This window comes from Chenopodium album, chromosome 26 (assembly GCF_948465745.1).
Source record: "Chenopodium album chromosome 26, dcCheAlbu1.1, whole genome shotgun sequence".
Classification (NCBI taxonomy): Eukaryota; Viridiplantae; Streptophyta; class Magnoliopsida; order Caryophyllales; family Amaranthaceae; genus Chenopodium; species Chenopodium album.
The window spans coordinates 9169785-9187752 of record NC_137859.1 but is presented as its reverse complement, the minus strand read 5'-3'; the positions used below and the strand labels follow the sequence as shown (position 1 = coordinate 9187752).

Genomic DNA, 17968 nt, shown 5'->3' with positions numbered 1-17968 from the left:
TTAGGTTACATCCTACATACCAAGCATCCAAGCCGTACATCCTACATACCAAGCGTCCAAGCCTTAGAAATGTTCAAGGTTAGCTAGGCCTATCTGATAATGTAATACGTATATACTTTCTTCCCCTTGTTATACATTTTTCGTTCAACAAAGATCCACCATTTTTTCTCATCTCATCGAAGAACAATCAATAAAATAAAGTATATCATACATTTTTACATTTACTCAACAGAGAGATCCCACCAATTCTTTCCTAAATCGTTATGCTTAAGCGATATACTTCGAGTTAGGAACTTGTTTGAAGTACATAGGGAGTACTTGAGCAGTCAAAAAATAGAAAGCATTTTATGAAAGAAAATCACAACTTTGAGCATGTAACACGTCAATGTTTTAACTGGGTTATGAAAATGCAATTTGTTAAGTTTGACGTGCTTTTTTCAAGTAACACCAATATGTTTGTTTTTGATAGTTCAAGACTTTCAAGTGACTAAAATATCATAATGCTCATTAAAAAATAAAAAAATGCATTGTCAATGGTCATATAACTTTATTATGTCATATTCTCATGTATGTGTCTATCATGTACTATAAACAATAGAAATTTGACAAGTAATTGTCATCCTTTTATGGCTTAAATGTAATTATCATTAATTTAATAAAGAGTTGAAACTGTCCCTCATCTAATTATCAAAATAATCTCTTAAAAAGAGTAGTTCTTTCCTTTTCTTACATAATTAATTAGGTACATACTCCCATTGACAGACCTAGACAGACCTAAAACCCACCCAAGCAACAAATATACACAACCACAATTGAAATAAGCTTTCACCACCACAAAGGCAAAGTGGCAACCAAAGGAAATAGATGACTTCACCCACTTTAGGACATCTAATGGCAATTATAACCAAAGATCTCAATTTGAAGTGAAGATGGCGTCTTTTTTCTCTTTCAGTAGATTTTTGTATTAGTTTTTTATGCAATACTTAAGATCATCGGGGAGGTTATATATACCTTAGACATTTTCTATAGAAGAGTACATAATCTTGCTAGTATAGTTAACAGAAATCGGATGATGACTTCTTTGTTGACGATTTTGAGGAAGTTCGAAATCTTTAAGTCTACCAGACAGAGCTGAGACTGAGAGCATACAACAAATATATCTTGGCGTCACATATATTCAGAGAATATGGAAATACAGTCTTATGCTTTCTTTACCTCTTTATTTTGTTGGTTGGGGGAAGGGGCAGAAAGCAAGAGTTTTACAAACTTATGTGTCTCCATAAATTTATTGCTGCAGCTCTCAGCATATCCTGATCTTACACTAGCGAAGGTAGCCTCATCATACGCTGCCCCTCCATTACACTGTAAATTCCAAGAATAAGTGGAAGTATCAGGCAAAGCCATTGATCAGATATGACAAGTGCAATTTGAACTAATAGCGTGACAATGCAGATGATGCAATTAGAGGCAGTATTGCAACGACGAATGGACAGATATAAAACATTATTGAGAAGTTCGTATACCTCTTGACGTAGTAGTAACAAAAGTCTGCCAAGATGAAAGTTTGAACAACCTCCGAGAGAAGAGCCACTAGTATATAAAGATGTCCCTGTCCTATATGTGTCAGGATTTCTCCCTTGCTGTCAATCAGCTGTATGTAGTTGCATCGTATACAGTCAGTCAAAAAACCATAGACAAGTTTTCAATAAGACATATTATAGAGCATACTAACCCTGCAAACTAGAAATCGTTCATCAATAAGTTACCAATGCAATACCGTGATTTTTCTCAATAAAAAAAGGGGTTAATACAGTGATTCGGCAGATCAGAAGAGCAGAAAGTGGTACTTTTCTGTCTTAGATCAATGACTTGTGTGTGCATTTCGTCGTGGTGAGAAATATGTGAAACATTCCAAATGATCAGGTATAGAAAAATAAAGTGTCCCAAGACCGGCTCTATATAGGGCCTAGTTATGCTTCGGATGAAGTTGGTTTCTCAAAGGAGCAAGCTGTGTGCAGCCTGCTTTAAGTTTCAGAACTTAGCATTTATACATCATCAACATTGTCCCAATGCACTAACGGGATACCTGCCCATTACGGAGCTGGGCTTGGGGCAGGGGAGCCTGTGTGCTAATTCACAGAAGATTATAGTAGATTTGACAGGATCCATGATAGTATTTGAATTAGATAGACTAGTAGCATACACGCCAGTGGAAAAAACAATCAGGACATCACATTATTTATGTATCCTACCAATCATAGTTTTCAGTGTTTGCACTCCTTATTTTGGTATGAATAGATGGGTGCATGAACAACAAGATACATGCCATAGTAATCTCATAAAAAGGAAGGCAATGAAATAGAACACTTAAACAGTAAAATGTATGGTGTGTGCTGACCATAAATATCCAATTTGCGCATGAGAGAAATCTTGCAACACCCAAAGCAAAGACATAATGAGCAGTAAAAGGTTCAACTATCTGCAACACAACATTTTTGAAGATGTTAATAAGGAAATTAGAGAATTCGGCTAATAATGCTCTAGAAGCAAAATGATCCGACAAAACTCATAATCTCATATGATCAAATTGTAAATAAAATAAAACTACTCTTAATCACATTGAAAATTCAACTATCAAACTCATATTAACATTCGTAGCTATGTGTCAAGAATTGAATATTGACACAGCTTGAGACCAAGTTCTGTATGAGTGACTGCAAGTAGTTCATCATACTTTTGACCTTTTAAGTTCAATACTATCAACTTGAGACCAATTTGTATACCTACATACTCAAACATGCCTTGGTAGAAATGGACAGCTCGATTATGATCAGTACATGATTCAACTCAACTCACTATTATTAACATTCCAACTCCCAATTCACACTCGTACTGAAACGCAAAAAGAAATTTTAAGTTTTTCATCCAATACATGAAATGAGCTTGTTTAAGAGACAGAGAGATTATGAAACATATTTTACAAAGTATCAAATCTAGGACAAGTATTACTAACCTTAGCATTTTGTATTAAACGAAGCTGAGGGAGCACCGAAACAGCTTCAATTGTGATAAGATATACAAACATGAATCTTGAGATAACGTGAGCTTGCCATCCAGGATGGCCGATTAACGCAACAATAGCGCAAGGCACCAACTGCAAGCAATAACCAAAATCTGTCACTATCCTTCTTGCTATATATGTTCTATACTTAAGCTTGCAATATATATACTTGTAGAAACTTTTAACAAAATTATCAATGTTTCAGTGATCTCAAGATAAATAGAGCTCTCTAAAAGTAGCTATTCACTAAACATAAGTGCATTTTGGTAGAGTAATTGTACTACATTGTCTATAAATACAACAACAATTACTTTCCAACATGTTTTGAAAGACTTACTGTAAATCTGAATCTGAGTATAGAAAAAAAACAGGGTGTACAGTACAAAAGTATATTTATATATAGTGGCCTAAACAAGAGATCGAAAATTGGCTTACCACATAATACAAAGGCATGTTATCAAGCTCTTGCAAGTAGGTGCTCTTCAACTTATACCGTATCATGTAGATCACCCATAGTGTACATCCAAGGGTTAGTGAGTCAAGTATAACATGAAAATCGCGTAAAAAGCCAAAATAAGCTATGATTCTCATGATTAAGAATATAGCTGTTAGTTCCTGAGTCTTCAATGATAGACCTGTAAGATGATCATTATGCATATGATTCATAAGCATACATAGATTATTAGAAGATTGTGTTTATAAAAAGTTGTATGATTAGTACACTAATTGTACAAGTTAAAGACCCACAATTTGTTAGAATGAACAAAGATCATTTGATTGCCACATTTATGTGTCTTTGCTTGTTAATTTGAGGTTTCATTCTTTTATTGTCCATGTAATTCATTGCTAACTTCAGAGTTTATGCAATTATGCAGATTGCAAATAGTTTTAGTAAAATCTTGATAATTTCTACTAGAGGTTTGGTCAAGACTCCGTCTATGCCTCTATGTGGCGTAGTCCTTAAATTATAGGTCACATTTGACTTTGATGGTCAAAACATAAAAAAGCACTATGTTTATAAAACCAAATTAATTATATTATCTTCACCTGATTTTTTCCAATTGTATTGTTTATAACTTACTTTTAGAGTTGAACTTGAGCACTTACACTGTTACACAAACAATAATGAACATAATAAATAAAGATGTAAGATTTCTACTTTTCAACAGTTAAAGATGATAAGCCTAAATAATGACTCACAAGACTTAAATAAGTCTTAAAAGCCAACATAATCATCTCTGAAGTTAAAATTCTAGTATTATTCAAAAAAAAAAAAAAAAATTTTAAAATTCTAGTATAGTAGTATCACAACTCTTAATTAGAATAAATTACCACATAATTTCTATTTGTTTGATCCAATCATACAAAAGCCCTCATATATAAATTGTGTATTTAATGAAAGCAAATTCAAATTAGTTGAGCCAAAAAGAGCATATTATACCTTGTTATAACAATAAAAAGTTAATCAATTGGAGTAGATAATATCTACAAAACATTTTCTAGAAAAAATTTAAAAAATATATATTAAAAATTTACCTTGACACGAATCAAACAAAATCTCACATGAGCATATTATTTCGTACGAGTATTAAATAATTAATAAAAATAAAAATAAAAAAATAACTAAAAGTTGGTGGAATTAAAAAAGGAAAGAAGAAACACCTGAACAAGTTTTGGTGATAGATAACTTGTAAATCAAAACTAAGAGACCAGCAGAATGAGCAACTTGAGTAACAACAAACAAGTTGTTTTGGGGTTTCACAAAACTTCTCAACAAAACCAGCAACATAATTGCTGCAACCACGCCCATAGTTACTTGCTCTCTTACCGACCGGCTTCGAACCCATCTTCCTACTCGCTTCACCGCCGTCGGTGTTAGACTCGCCGCTCTTTTATCCCCCATACTACTACTATTCTACTTCGATACAATGGTGTTTTTGGAGAGAAAGAGTTATCAAAAGTTTGGAAAATTGGTTAATTTGGTTGACTAAGTGAAACACTACTTGAGCTTAAGCTTAAGCTTAAGCTAGTAGTGTGATTTTTCTTTCTTGTGGTGGGTACTGACTGCTTGAGTAGGATGTTAGAAGTGGACACATGTTTGTTATTCCCAAGTTGATAGGTTTTTATTTTCGATGGGACCTATGGCGACGTACAAGATATTCCTTCCGTCTCCTATTATTATTTACTCCCTCCGTTTATTTTTAAGTGATCTACTCGTATTTATTAGGGTGTACACGAATGTTAAAGAAATGTATTGTGATTATTAGTATTACGTAGAGGGAGTAGTAATATTGGAGATGGTTAGAAATAAAAAAATTTGAAAAGTAAAACTGTAAAAGAGGGTAATTAAACGGAGACCACTATTATAAAATGAAGATGGGTCAAAAAAGATAAGAAGTAAATAATATATACTGTAAGGAGATTTTTCAAATTTGATAATGAAATACTTTAAAAAACAGTTGTTTTAGAAAAGTAGGACACTTTAAAAAAAACACAGGAAGTATCTACGAATTTTTGGATTATGTGTACTTTGTTCATCATGGACGAAAAGTCTAATACTCCCTCAGTTTCATTGAATCAGATTCAAATTATCGGATTCATATTACTGATAAACCTTTAAATGATTCAATTCCTTACAAAGTGAGTGCAATGGAAAATAACAATCCAGAATTGATCACCTTTAACTTTAATTGGTTTCAGACCTGAATTTTCAGCAGTAATGACTGGCCCAAACTTTTTTTTGGGCGTTCAGCCAACAAAGCCCAAATGAACCTTGTATGTTTTAGCGTAAAACTGGTTTTTTTAAGCAATGTCAATTACAAGTATGTCATATTGTCATATACTTCGTACATAGTAAATAGCTTTTGTTTCACCCTTTTCCTCTCAGTTTTACTCAGACCATACACACACTTGAATAGGGGTGCTTATGATGCGAGTCGAGTTCGAGTTCGACTCGTTAACATATCGAGTCGAGCTTTATCGAGTCGAGTTTTGACTGAGCTTTGACCGAGTCGAGCTTTGACTAAGTTTGACCGAGTCGAGCCGATCTCGGGTAGCTTGAAATTTGATCCATCTTTAGTAAAACTCCGTATATACTATAATATCTCTTCATTCTCTTTAATTTTGTCATTTGAGAAGTATATATATGATGATTAGAGTACGTAAATAATGTTTATTTATTGATTAATAATCTAAAATAAAAGTTTTTTTATCAAAATATTTTCATTTTTTGTAAATATTATATTATATGAAGGATTTTGAGCTTCTTACGAGCTTTCGAGTCGAGTAATGAGCAACTCGACTCGACTCGTTAACATTACGAGTCAATCTCGAGTTCGAGTCAAGCTCACTCGAGTCGAGTTTTGACCGAGTCGAACTCGAGTAGCTCACGAGTTTTCTCGTCTCATTAGCAACCCTACACTTGAATGTTTGCAAGGTTAGTACTGTATTTTACATAAATTTGCTCACTTTCGAGTCGATGATGGCTGAAGGTTTCAGTCAATCTGAGACTCAACACATACATACACGTCTTATTCCTTATTGTTTATTTGGGGTTGTACAGTAAGGCAGTAAACAATGAAACAAACAGCAAACAAACTTCAGCATATACATGAACAAAGTTTACGGTTGCAGCTCCCAGCATTATCTGCCCCGATAACGGATCCTAGACTCAGACCAGTGAAGGTAGCCTCATCATGCGCTCTCCCGCCATCACACTGCAAAAACCATTCCCTTATAAACATCATGCTGACAAGTTACAAGTATAACATCTACCAAGGAAGCTATCAACTACTTTTGTCGAACAAGCCCAAAATTTGTATAGCTATATGATGTCTACATGGTCAGATGCTGTCTATCAGACATCAGTCTGTAAATGTAGTTTTCTATATTAAATCAAATTGCAACATTCAGCTAGCATTGTGACATTGTCACATGTTTTATACACTATCAATAACGTAAAATGCATACGTAAAATTTAGAATGAAGCTAATGTACCTCTTCACATAGTAGTAACAAAAGTCAGCCAAAATGAATGTTTGAACCACCTCTGAGATAAGAGCCACCACTATATAAAGTTGTCCTTGCCCTATTTTCGTCAGGAGTTCTCCCCTACTGTCAATAAGCTGTATGCAATATGATCAATATACGGCTATAAGTTTCGTTGAATAATCTTAGACAAATTTCAGTTGGACATGAATCATACATTTCAAAATTTCCACTCCAATACATTAAAAGGGGTAAGTTACTAGAGCATTTGTAGCAGTAAATGTATCCGATCCTAACAGACTTATATCCTCACCATATTTATCCAATTTGCACATGAGAAGAACCTTGCAACACCCAACGCAAATACGTAGTGAGCAGTGAATGGCTCAATCATCTGAGAAACATAAGATGAAGGGTAAAAGAAGAACGCGTTAGTTCACACAGGGCCACCAATAAACAAATAGGCGAAAGAACATATAAAAGTGAACATGATTCTGTAAAACACAGAAGATTAAAGCCTTATACAATCAAATTACAAAATAAGAATAAGTACTTTGGAATATTTACTAACTGAAGTTGAGGGAGCACTGAAACAGCTTAAAGAGATTAGTAAAATATTAGCAAAGTAAAACAGGAATTACAGTACCTTGGCCTTTTGTAGTAACTGAAGTTGAGGGAGCACTGAAACAGCTTCAATAGTTATATAGTACACGAACAAAAACCCCAAGAGAATGCCAGCTCGCCCTCCAGGATGTCCGATTATTGAAACAATGGCACAAGGTACTAACTGTCAACCGAAAACATAGCATGTGAAATCACTATATTAATCATCCTATGAGTGAGATAAGTGTGTTCAAGGCAATAATAATGAAGTTAAGCACCAAACTAAACGAAAAAAGCGAAAAATAAAAGATTGAAAACAGGACAAGAAAAAAATTGCTTACCACATAATACAAAGGCATGCTGTCAAGTTCTTGCATGTATGTGTTCTTTAGTTTAAAGCGCATCATATAGATAACCCATAGAGTACATACAAGGGTAAGTGAGTCAAGAACAACATGTATATCGCGGAAGATCCCAAAGAAACATAGGATTCTCATGAGTAAGAACATTGCTGTAAGCTCCTGAGTCTTCAGTGATAGACCTGTGAAGATTGAGAAAGGATACATTAATATTTTTTTTTTTTTTTTTTTTTGAAAGCAAGGATACATTAATATAGTCTACTAGAAAATTAAGGAATTATCTGTGTTACGTAGCTCTTTGAATGTAGCCATGTTTTGTAAGAGATCTTTAGGGTGTTGGTCAATTGGATTGATAAAAAAATCATCTGATTTTTTATTTAATTTGTTCATTGAATGTCTTTGATTTTGAGATAGGAAAGGTGATTAACTGACTACTATTAAATCTCGTCTACATTGCTGCCATTGTTGCTCTCCTAAACAAATCCGCTCACAAATTCACATATTACAAATAACTATATACCACCTCGATCTAAGACCATATCATTTACCAAAAATTTGTGTAAATTTTACTTGATGCTTAACTTTTAGGAGTTAAAACCTTTTTTTGGTATCAATCTTACGACAACAGTATAATAATCATCTATGTGACCCACAAATCCACAATATTATCCTCCAAACATGTGTTTCACGAGTGTTAGTTTGCTATTAATTGTGACAAATGAGATGGGACCAATCTTGATTATCATTAACAGTGTTATCTGATAATTGTACAAAAATAGATAACAACTTCACTTTTCTTATCTGGATCCTTGTCTTCTTCAGAACTCTATCAATAAATTAAATTAAAAGGAAAAAAATATATATATATATATATATATATATATTTGTTGCACTATCTTTTCCATGGTCTCTAGACACTACTATACCGCTTAAATCATTAATAACTTCTGTTTCATACTTGGATAAAAATATTGTCAAAATTTAATATATTTTGTGACAAAATTACTATTTTACCAACATATTAAAATGATGATTAAAAAAAGTAAAAAAAAAAAAAATACGGTTAAAATCAGTTTGACCAAGAAAACAGAATAATCCAACTAAACATAGGGAGGAATTTAAGAAAAGAAAGTATTCTCTGCCCGAAATTAAATCATACACAACTACACAAGTGCATGATAAATAGCATGCACAAAAATACTAATGTGTACATATATATTGTATAACAATTTAATTTGTTTGTAAAATAAAACATGATATTATGAACTTAAGATAATAAAGAGCATGAAATACAATGTGATAACTTCGTTTAAAATGCATCACAATGTTATACTGTATGTTCTTTAATCACGATACTATTAGCAACACTTGTAGTGACCCATGGGATGGCACGGCCACCCCACATGAGCCGCGCCGTCCCAACTCTCATGTGGCACAGCCTATATATATGACATAAGCTATGATGCCTAAAGGAAACTTGCAAATTGTAATAAAACCCAACCACCCAAACGAGGCGTATCAACATTAAAAGAGGTAAATAAAAGAAAAGATCGAGTACGTACCGGAACAAGTTTTGTTGATAGTGAGCTTGTAAATTAAGAGCAAGATACCAACAGAATGAGCAACTTGAGTTGCAACAAACAAATAAGTTTGGCTTTTAACAAAAACTTTGATCAAAACAAGCATCACAAATGCAGCAACCACTCCCATGGTCACTTGCTCTCGCACTGATCGACTTCGAACCCATCTGCTTATCCTCTTCACAGCCACCGGTGTTGCATTTTTGTCACCCATTTTTAGAGCTAACAACTAGAATTGTCAAAGTTGAGATGAAGAATTGCAGAAGAAAGTATAATAAATAAAAAATTAGTAAGGGAGAGTTAAGGGTCACTACAATTATGTAGTGAACGTGAACTGGTGGTGTGGGTCAGCTTAGCTTCAAAGTTGAGGCAGACGTTTTTTTGTTTTCCATTGTTATTTATTAATGAATGAAAGTGACTTTTTAAAATGTGACCTTCATTTATTTCATTTATCATTGAGGATTTATATATTCATCAGACTTAGTTGTTACATTTTTTTTATTTTTTTTTTTGATGGGAAATTTTTTTTATTTTTTGTCAGGAACAAATTGTTGTTACATTAACTATATATTCACTGTATTCAGAAATACTCGTAGTTGTTAATTACTTTTGTATAAACTCGGGTTTACTTACATCTAATAGACTAATAAGTACATAAAAGTACAGTCAAGTGTATAATAGAGACTTTGCTCGTAAAAAACAATTTACAGAAATTAGATGTTTTTTTCTTCTATACAGGCAGATTTTATAGGCCAAAAGCATACATGTCTTGCTGTCAAATACAAAGAATGTATGGAACAAAGCTAAGGGCTTAGAAAACTTGATCCATGTAAATCCCAGCATCAGACCATTGAAGGTAGCCTCATCGTTCGCTGTCCTTCCATCACACTGTAAAACCAAATTTCTTTAGTTTATGTATTTGACCGAAGAATTGAATATCACAAATACACCATTCTAGACTATCTAGAGAAGAATACATCTGACTATGCTTGAACAAGTCGAAATCTAGTATGGTTTATAGCTAGATCAGATTGTTAGACCAACTTTATCAGTAAATAATAGTTGTCACAGACACTTAATTTGAACCAGTAATGCGACAAATTAATGCAGGTGAAAATATTTAGTACAGACTACAGAGTATTACTTAGTGTGAAGTGACGAATATAAGTGTTAAGGAGTTCAGTTGGTATACCTTTTGACATAATAGTAACAAAAGTCCGCCAAGATGAAAGTTTGAACCACTTCTGAGAGAAGAAATACTAATAAATAAAGATGTCCCTGCCCTATTTGCGTTAATATACCTCCTTTGGTATCAATGAGCTGTTTACAGTTACAAAATATACATGATTATCAATCAAAGAATTGAAAGGTTAAGAGAAAACATCTGAGACAGTATAAAATGTAGGCACGCTGTATCCTAACCGAAAATATCCAATTCGCGCATGAGAGGAATCTGGCAACACCCAAGGCAAAGACATAGTGAGCAGTAAATGGTTCAACCAGCTGCATTACAAAAGAAAAATTACACAAACGAATTCAGGATTCACGATCATGTACAATTCTTTACTAGATACATGTGAAATTATAGAGTCACTCAGCTAGGAGAACTAACTGATGAAGTCTGAAAGCGACACAAAACAATGAAAAACAAGTAAGAAACAGCAACTACTACTGATACACATTTGTGCCTGTATCAGCATGCCTGTACTGTGTATTTACCTACTTAAATTCCAGCTGAACTATTTACCTACTTAAATTCAAAGCTTAAATGGGCTTCATCGAGTAGTTGGCTATACTTAGGTGAAGACTTGATTCTGAACAACTAACATTCGAGTAAATTCATGTATTCAACTCATGACTTATACAACTCTTACTACAACAATGTAACATATAGGAATTTCCAAAGTTTCATCAGTACTGATATGAGCTTGTGCTGAGATCGACTTTCAGGGCTGATCAAGGGTAGACAAACTTGTTGCAAGGTAATAAATCTGTAACTATAAATATATGATACCTTGGCCTTTTGTATTAAGAGAAGCTGAGGGAGCACTGAAACAGCTTCAATTGTTGTTAAATACATGTACAAGAATCTGGTGACAATGTCGAATTGCCATCCAGGATGGCCTATTAATGCAACAACGGCACAAGGCACCAACTGTAAACACCAAATATACATAACATGTCACTATTGTTCATCCTACAATTTACAATTGCAAGATGAATAGATCATGCATGAAACAAAATTTCATACCACATAGTACAAAGGCATGGTGTCAAGCTCTTGCATGTAGGTGTTCTTTAACTTGTATCGCATCATATAGATCACCCACAAAGTAGATGCAAGACTTACAGAATCAAGTAAAACGTGAATTTTGGACAAGAGTGTAAAGCAGCACATAATTTTCATGATTAAGATTATCACTGTAAGCTCTTGAGTCTTCATTGAAAGACCTGTGAAAATCATCATCATCAACGATTATTGCACACATTTATTACTAAGATAGTAAGATGGCTCATATAGCTCGGTCTATGATCAATATGTTAGAAAAATAACAGAACACAAATAGTGAATGATGGCAAAAGACACAGAAAAGATCAAAGATTTACTTCATATGTTTTGACGGTGTTGTAGTTATTATTTCTTAAACAATCAACAAGAATCATCAGTGTTAAATTCTTTAACAATCAACATTATTTTTTTGGTTTAATAAAATTATTGTTTCATTGATAAAAATCTCATGGTAGCAAGTCAAGCAACTCTTTTATCTTGATTTAGCAAATGATTACATTCCAAATTACAACCAATTCTTGCAACACATTCAAACAAGTAAATAACACAACAACCAATATGTAACATATCTTATTCAACAAGTTTAAAGAGGAAATCACGATATAAACTTTTCTAGTAGAGGAAAAAGAAAAGTAAAAAGAAAGTACATTACCTGAACAAGTTTTGGTGATAGTGAGCTTGTAAAGTAAGATTAAAATGCCAACAGCATGAGATGTTCGAGAAGCAACAAACAAATGTGTTTCTCCTTTCATGAACATTTTCAACAGCACCAGCAACGCCAATGCTGCAAATGTGCCCATGCTTACTTGCTGTCTCATTGTTCGACCACGAACCCATCCCGCCATCCGCCTCCCCACCGTCGGAGTTGCCCCCCTCTTGTGACTCATTTAATCTCACTTCAATTCAGTTATTCTTTGGTAGTAGTAATTTGGACAGAATGAGAGAAAATTAGAGTGAGAGATAAATGGGATTTATTGGTTGACTTAATAATAGAGAGCAACCATAAGCCATGTTAGCCATGTTAGCCACTACATAAATATTGATTATAATGAGGTGAGGTTGCGTAGTAGTGTTCTTACCAAATAAATAAACTTCGAAATTCTTCCAAAAGTATTTTAAAAAAGGGTTCATTTCAATAGATAATAAATAAAAAATAATTGATACGATTTCATAATAAGAGCTGGGAGCTGTTGCTATACAAGGTCACCATAAACTAAAAAATTTCACCCATTTTATTGAAGTCAAATTGATAACAGGAGGGTATTGGGTCATGTTGGTGAGCTTGGTTCTTTAGCCAGCCAGGGCGATGGGGTCATTATTCGTGCCGGGCTGATCATTTTTAAGCCCATGAAACAGGTGAGTGAGCCTAATTTAGGACATGCGGACCAGGCCTACGTGTCATTTAGAGTTGAAGACTTTTTTTTTTTTGTGTGGGGAGGACTCGAGAAGGGTAGTTTTGGAAGAAAAATCTTGAAATATATGATTCAATCACCGAGCTTGGTGAAGAGTTTCTCTCTAAAAGAAAATTGGCAGCCTTTCTCATGGATACAAATGAAGGGGAGAGTAACATGAATATGAATATCATGTAAAGTGTAATCCTTGGAGAAAGTAAAACGGTAATTGCACCTTTTCATTTCTAGCACGAAGTATACAACAATACAACAGCTACTTTCAGTTGAGGTTGAACCTTCTTAAGTTCCTATGACCAACCCAACTTCACTAACTACCCTGCTTCACAGTTCACATAAGCTAATGTGGTGCGAATTACACAAATTGGATGCTCACTTTCTTATTTCTGATAGCTGACAGAGCAAATCCTTATTTTTCATAGGAAGAATAAAATAAAATAAAATATAATCTGAGACTGAGAGCATACAAGTCTTTATTTATCTATTGATACATTGCTATCACATGAAAGGCGAACATGGGAGTAAAGTCTTACTCTCCCCTTTGGGCAGAAACTCGATCATCTTCATGAAGAGACTTTATTGTTGCAGCCTTCCGATAGCACAAGGTGCTGCAGCTCAAACCATTGAGGGTAGTCTCATAATGCTCTGTCCCTCCATTACACTGTCAAAGCCATTTTCTTGTTAAATTTTGCATTTTGTTACCAAAGAAAGGGGGAAAAGGGGGGTATAGATTTGCAACCACATGCTAGAGTGTAGCTAGGACAGTATATGTCTCAACTCTCAAGTAGTTTACATAGTTAAAAGAGGATTCTCATAGAATTAGTACAGTATATAGAATGATCAGCCTGTCGCTATAATTAGTATGATCTAAACTATTAACTACACAAATTGTATACTGTTGGATGTAATGTTATTTTGTAAACAAAAAGGGACAAGTATGAACTTTCAAAAATTGATGTACCTCTTGACGTAGTAATAGCAGAAATCTGCCAAGATGAAAGTTTGAACAATTTCAGCGAGGAGAGCTACTAGTAAATACAAATGTCCTTTCCCAATTTGCATCAGTATTGCTCCTCTGCTGTCAACAAGCTGTATGTAGTAGAAAAGGTGGGTGGTTAGTCGAGAAATCTTAGACAAGTTTTAACATGCGATTGTAAATTTTTTATGAGAGAATGGCACTTGATTAAGAGTTTAAGACAGTGTAATGTATGCTATATCCTTACCATGATCAACCAATTTGCACATGCGAAGAATCTAGCAACACCTAGGGCAAAGACATAGTGGGCAGTGAATGGTTCAACCATCTGCAACACAAAGGGAAATCAAGGAAAAGTTAATAAAGCATTAGTGGAATCAATAAATAAATTAGCAAGTGCAAGTAGATAATTATATGGCAAAGACAACATTAGACAGAGTATAAATAGGTTCTATCTTTTGATAGAATTTGAACAAGGATGCATGAAGTTTGGAGGGGTATCACTGGTTTACTGAAATTGAGCTCTGAAGGTTATGCGACGTACCAGGTACGTGTGGGAAAGTGGGAGAATGTGCTCTGTGGTGATGTAAAGATTGTTCAAAGATAGACATAAATAGGTTGAACCCTCTTCTAAATAAAAATATTACCACATCACTACATCGGAGCATTGTGCACCTAGGTGTGATGAATACTTGAATAGGTACTTTCAGTTTCAGACTCATGAATGCAACCAGTTTACTTATTCAAACTTAAGCAAAACCAGAAACTAGATGACCTAAATCCTATACGAGGCATGAGATGACTCAACTAAACAACCTAGCACACTCTCACCAAATATCAAGGAATTGAAGTTCCAATATTTTATAATTTTACAATCTGACATTATCTTAACATATTAAAGATATTATAGACATATTTGTAAAGTATCGAAGTTAATCTAACAATACCTTAGCATTTTGTATTAAGCGCAACTGAGGGAGCACTGAAACGGCTTCAATTGTCTTAGAATACATATAGAAGAATCTGAGGCCAAAGTTCACTCCAAATCCAGGATGGCCTACTAATGCAACGATAGCAGAAGGCACCAGCTGTATATAACAACAGTAACATTTCAATATTAATCATGCTTAGTAGTTTCGGATCAAAGACAATATTGTAAAAAGTTGCCTACTGGTACAATTTATAAGGTACTATACTTCTCTTTATTAGTAAAGCTGTAGTTGCCTTTGAGTGATCCTCACATATAAGCACATTATACTTGATTATGTAATCTACATTATCGTTCATCAGTTTTCAAAAACGAAACAAGGAACAGAATTGCTTACCACGTAATACAAAGGCATATTGTCAAGCTCTTCCATGTAGGTTTGCTTCAACTTATATCGTATCATATAGATCACCCAAAGAGTAGATACAAGGGTTAGACAATCAAGTACAACATAAATATCACGTATGAGCATAAAATGGCACGCAACTCTCATGACTAAGAATACTGCCGTTAACTCCTGAGTCTTCAATGACAAACCTGCAAAGATCATCAAGAACACACACATATTACTAGGAACATCTTATGTCAATGCATCCTGAATACGAAGTAGAAATAGGAATAACCATTAAGCACTAAACCTTATAGATTGTGTAGACATTTCCTTCACATAGTTCATATCAATTTTCATGATTGAAGAAAATAGTTTTCAAAATTACTCCGTATCTTTAAACACCAACCCTCCTAGGCTATTCCTCTTAACCTTTCCACATTTGTGCATAAGCATGGTTACACTAGAGTGCATTCTATCCAACTAATTTTACCGATTTCCAAAAAAAAAAAAAAAAAAAAAAAAAAAAAGGTTCATACAGAGTATAAGATCAAATAAGTTCTAGTAAGTTCAATCCATTATGATCAATTAAAAACAATTTTGAATAAAATTAGATACATTTACAGTCGTTGTCTAATGCCTAGTATGCCTTACGGATGTAAAATAATACTCTCTCCCCCCCTAAATTACATTCCTCTTTCTAGCATTAAATGTGAGAAAGAGGAATGAGAAAGAGGAATGTAATTTAGGGACGGAAGGAGTACGAGTCCTTGTATAACAATGAATTCATACACATATTATTATAATAACAAGGTGTTCCACGAGGTACTCGGGTGACACTAAGGCACCAAATGTTTTTTTTTATGTTACAACTTACAAGTGTTAGTGTTACAGCTTATAGTATGATATTGACATGTGAACAATAACTTCACTCTGTGGACATTGTCGCATTATGACATATCTTATCCCAATTAGTCAATTACCAATAATATAAATATTTAGTACTCCGTATTAAATATTATTCCTAATTAAGACACAATAATAATTTATACAAATACTTTTATAGTCTTATTAAAATTTATTCAACGTCTAAACAGGAAGAGCATAATAAAAATAATTGAGATGAAGTAACATTTTTAGTTCTTGAGGAAAATCCAGAAATTCCAAGTCCATCTCTTGGTTATTAAGTGCTAATTAAAATTGAAAAATAAACATATAGTAGCAATTCCATGAAAATCGAAATAATTAATGAATATACCGTCAATATATTTCCGGAGATTTTTTCGAAGATAAAAAATCACAAATTCTTGATTTATTTCAAAATCAAAGAGATTAACTCGAAACTCTCAAATAATCAGCTGAACTGATAAAAGAATAAAAATCAATAATAGAAATGATCAGAAAAAAGAGGAAATTACCAGAACAAGTTTTGGTGATGGTGAGTTTGTAAATTAAGACCAAAATCCCAATAGAGTGAGCAAGTTGAGCAGCAACATAGAAATAAGTATAATTTTTGACGAAAACTTTGAGTAAAATCAAGAATATGAATGCTGCAATCGACGCCATTGTTACTAGTTGTCTTACTGATCGGCTTCGAATCCATCGCGATAGTTGCTTCACTGCCGTCGGAGTCGCTCTTTTGTCCCCCATTTTTTCAACTCTTTTTAAAAATGGAACTTAGAGGAGAGAGAAGAGAGAGATGAAGATTGGTTTAGTTGGTTGAGTAATGACTAATGACTAATGACTAATGACTAATGACATACAACTTGATACGACTTTTAACTACCATTTTTATAATGGATTTGCTAATCACGCTGAGTCGGCGAACCTTTCCATTCAAATACACAAATACAGTAATCCCGAGAAAAAAAAAAAAAAAAAAAGAAAAATACTTGTGGCTCATTTTAATTCGTACCCGCTCGTTTTACATTATGTGCTCAGTTGACCGTTCGTAAAAGAATAAAGTGACCTCTATAAAACTAACAAAGTAATCTAGCCACGTACGAGAATTTATGTCCTGGTACACATGCGTCGTTTTCTTCCTTTGATTTTTGCTAAAATGAAATATTTACTTTTTGATGAATTAAAATTATTTCTTTAAAAAATAATTTTTTTTTTAATTAAAGCAATTAAATTATTTTACTAATTATATTATGTTTTATTTTCAATTATATTTGTTATATAAAGTTATTGATTAAAAACTTTTTTTAATAGAATTATTTTAACAATGCCTTACTGTAATACGAGTGAAAATTTTATTAATAGTAAATTGCAGATATAATGGTTAAATTATGTATTCAAATCATTGCGAGTCTTGATAAACAAATGGACTAAATTTTTTATTCATAAAAGTTAAATTAAATTTTAAGTCACAATTTAATGTTGTA

General features: G+C 33.5%; 4 protein-coding genes across 4 annotated transcripts; all 4 read right to left on the bottom strand.

Moving 5' to 3' along the window:
• Window positions 1-1146: 1146 nt before the first annotated feature.
• On the bottom strand, window positions 1147-5140 carry LOC145616296 (uncharacterized). The gene is made up of 6 exons (XM_081670995.1): window positions 4724-5140; window positions 3497-3696; window positions 3014-3154; window positions 2399-2479; window positions 1524-1651; window positions 1147-1362 (listed from the first exon to the last, which is right to left on the bottom strand). Exons 1-6 carry the CDS (start codon window positions 4962-4964, stop codon window positions 1317-1319), a joined length of 837 nt encoding a protein of 278 aa, XP_081527121.1. The 5' UTR covers window positions 4965-5140; the 3' UTR covers window positions 1147-1316.
• A 1350-nt stretch (window positions 5141-6490) lies between these two features.
• On the bottom strand, window positions 6491-9862 carry LOC145618566 (uncharacterized). The gene is made up of 6 exons (XM_081673338.1): window positions 9573-9862; window positions 7993-8192; window positions 7695-7835; window positions 7362-7442; window positions 7058-7185; window positions 6491-6777 (listed from the first exon to the last, which is right to left on the bottom strand). Exons 1-6 carry the CDS (start codon window positions 9802-9804, stop codon window positions 6732-6734), a joined length of 828 nt encoding a protein of 275 aa, XP_081529464.1. The 5' UTR covers window positions 9805-9862; the 3' UTR covers window positions 6491-6731.
• Window positions 9863-10221: 359 nt separating this feature from the next.
• LOC145618564 (uncharacterized) lies at window positions 10222-13287 on the bottom strand. The gene is made up of 6 exons (XM_081673336.1): window positions 12533-13287; window positions 11842-12041; window positions 11605-11745; window positions 11013-11093; window positions 10783-10910; window positions 10222-10478 (listed from the first exon to the last, which is right to left on the bottom strand). The coding sequence occupies exons 1-6, from the start codon at window positions 12765-12767 to the stop codon at window positions 10433-10435; spliced, it is 831 nt and encodes a 276-aa protein (XP_081529462.1). The 5' UTR covers window positions 12768-13287; the 3' UTR covers window positions 10222-10432.
• A 265-nt stretch (window positions 13288-13552) lies between these two features.
• Window positions 13553-17418, bottom strand: LOC145618565 (uncharacterized). Its single transcript, XM_081673337.1, has 6 exons — window positions 17000-17418; window positions 15591-15790; window positions 15213-15353; window positions 14513-14593; window positions 14251-14378; window positions 13553-13950 (listed from the first exon to the last, which is right to left on the bottom strand). Exons 1-6 carry the CDS (start codon window positions 17229-17231, stop codon window positions 13905-13907), a joined length of 828 nt encoding a protein of 275 aa, XP_081529463.1. The 5' UTR covers window positions 17232-17418; the 3' UTR covers window positions 13553-13904.
• Window positions 17419-17968: the final 550 nt, after the last annotated feature.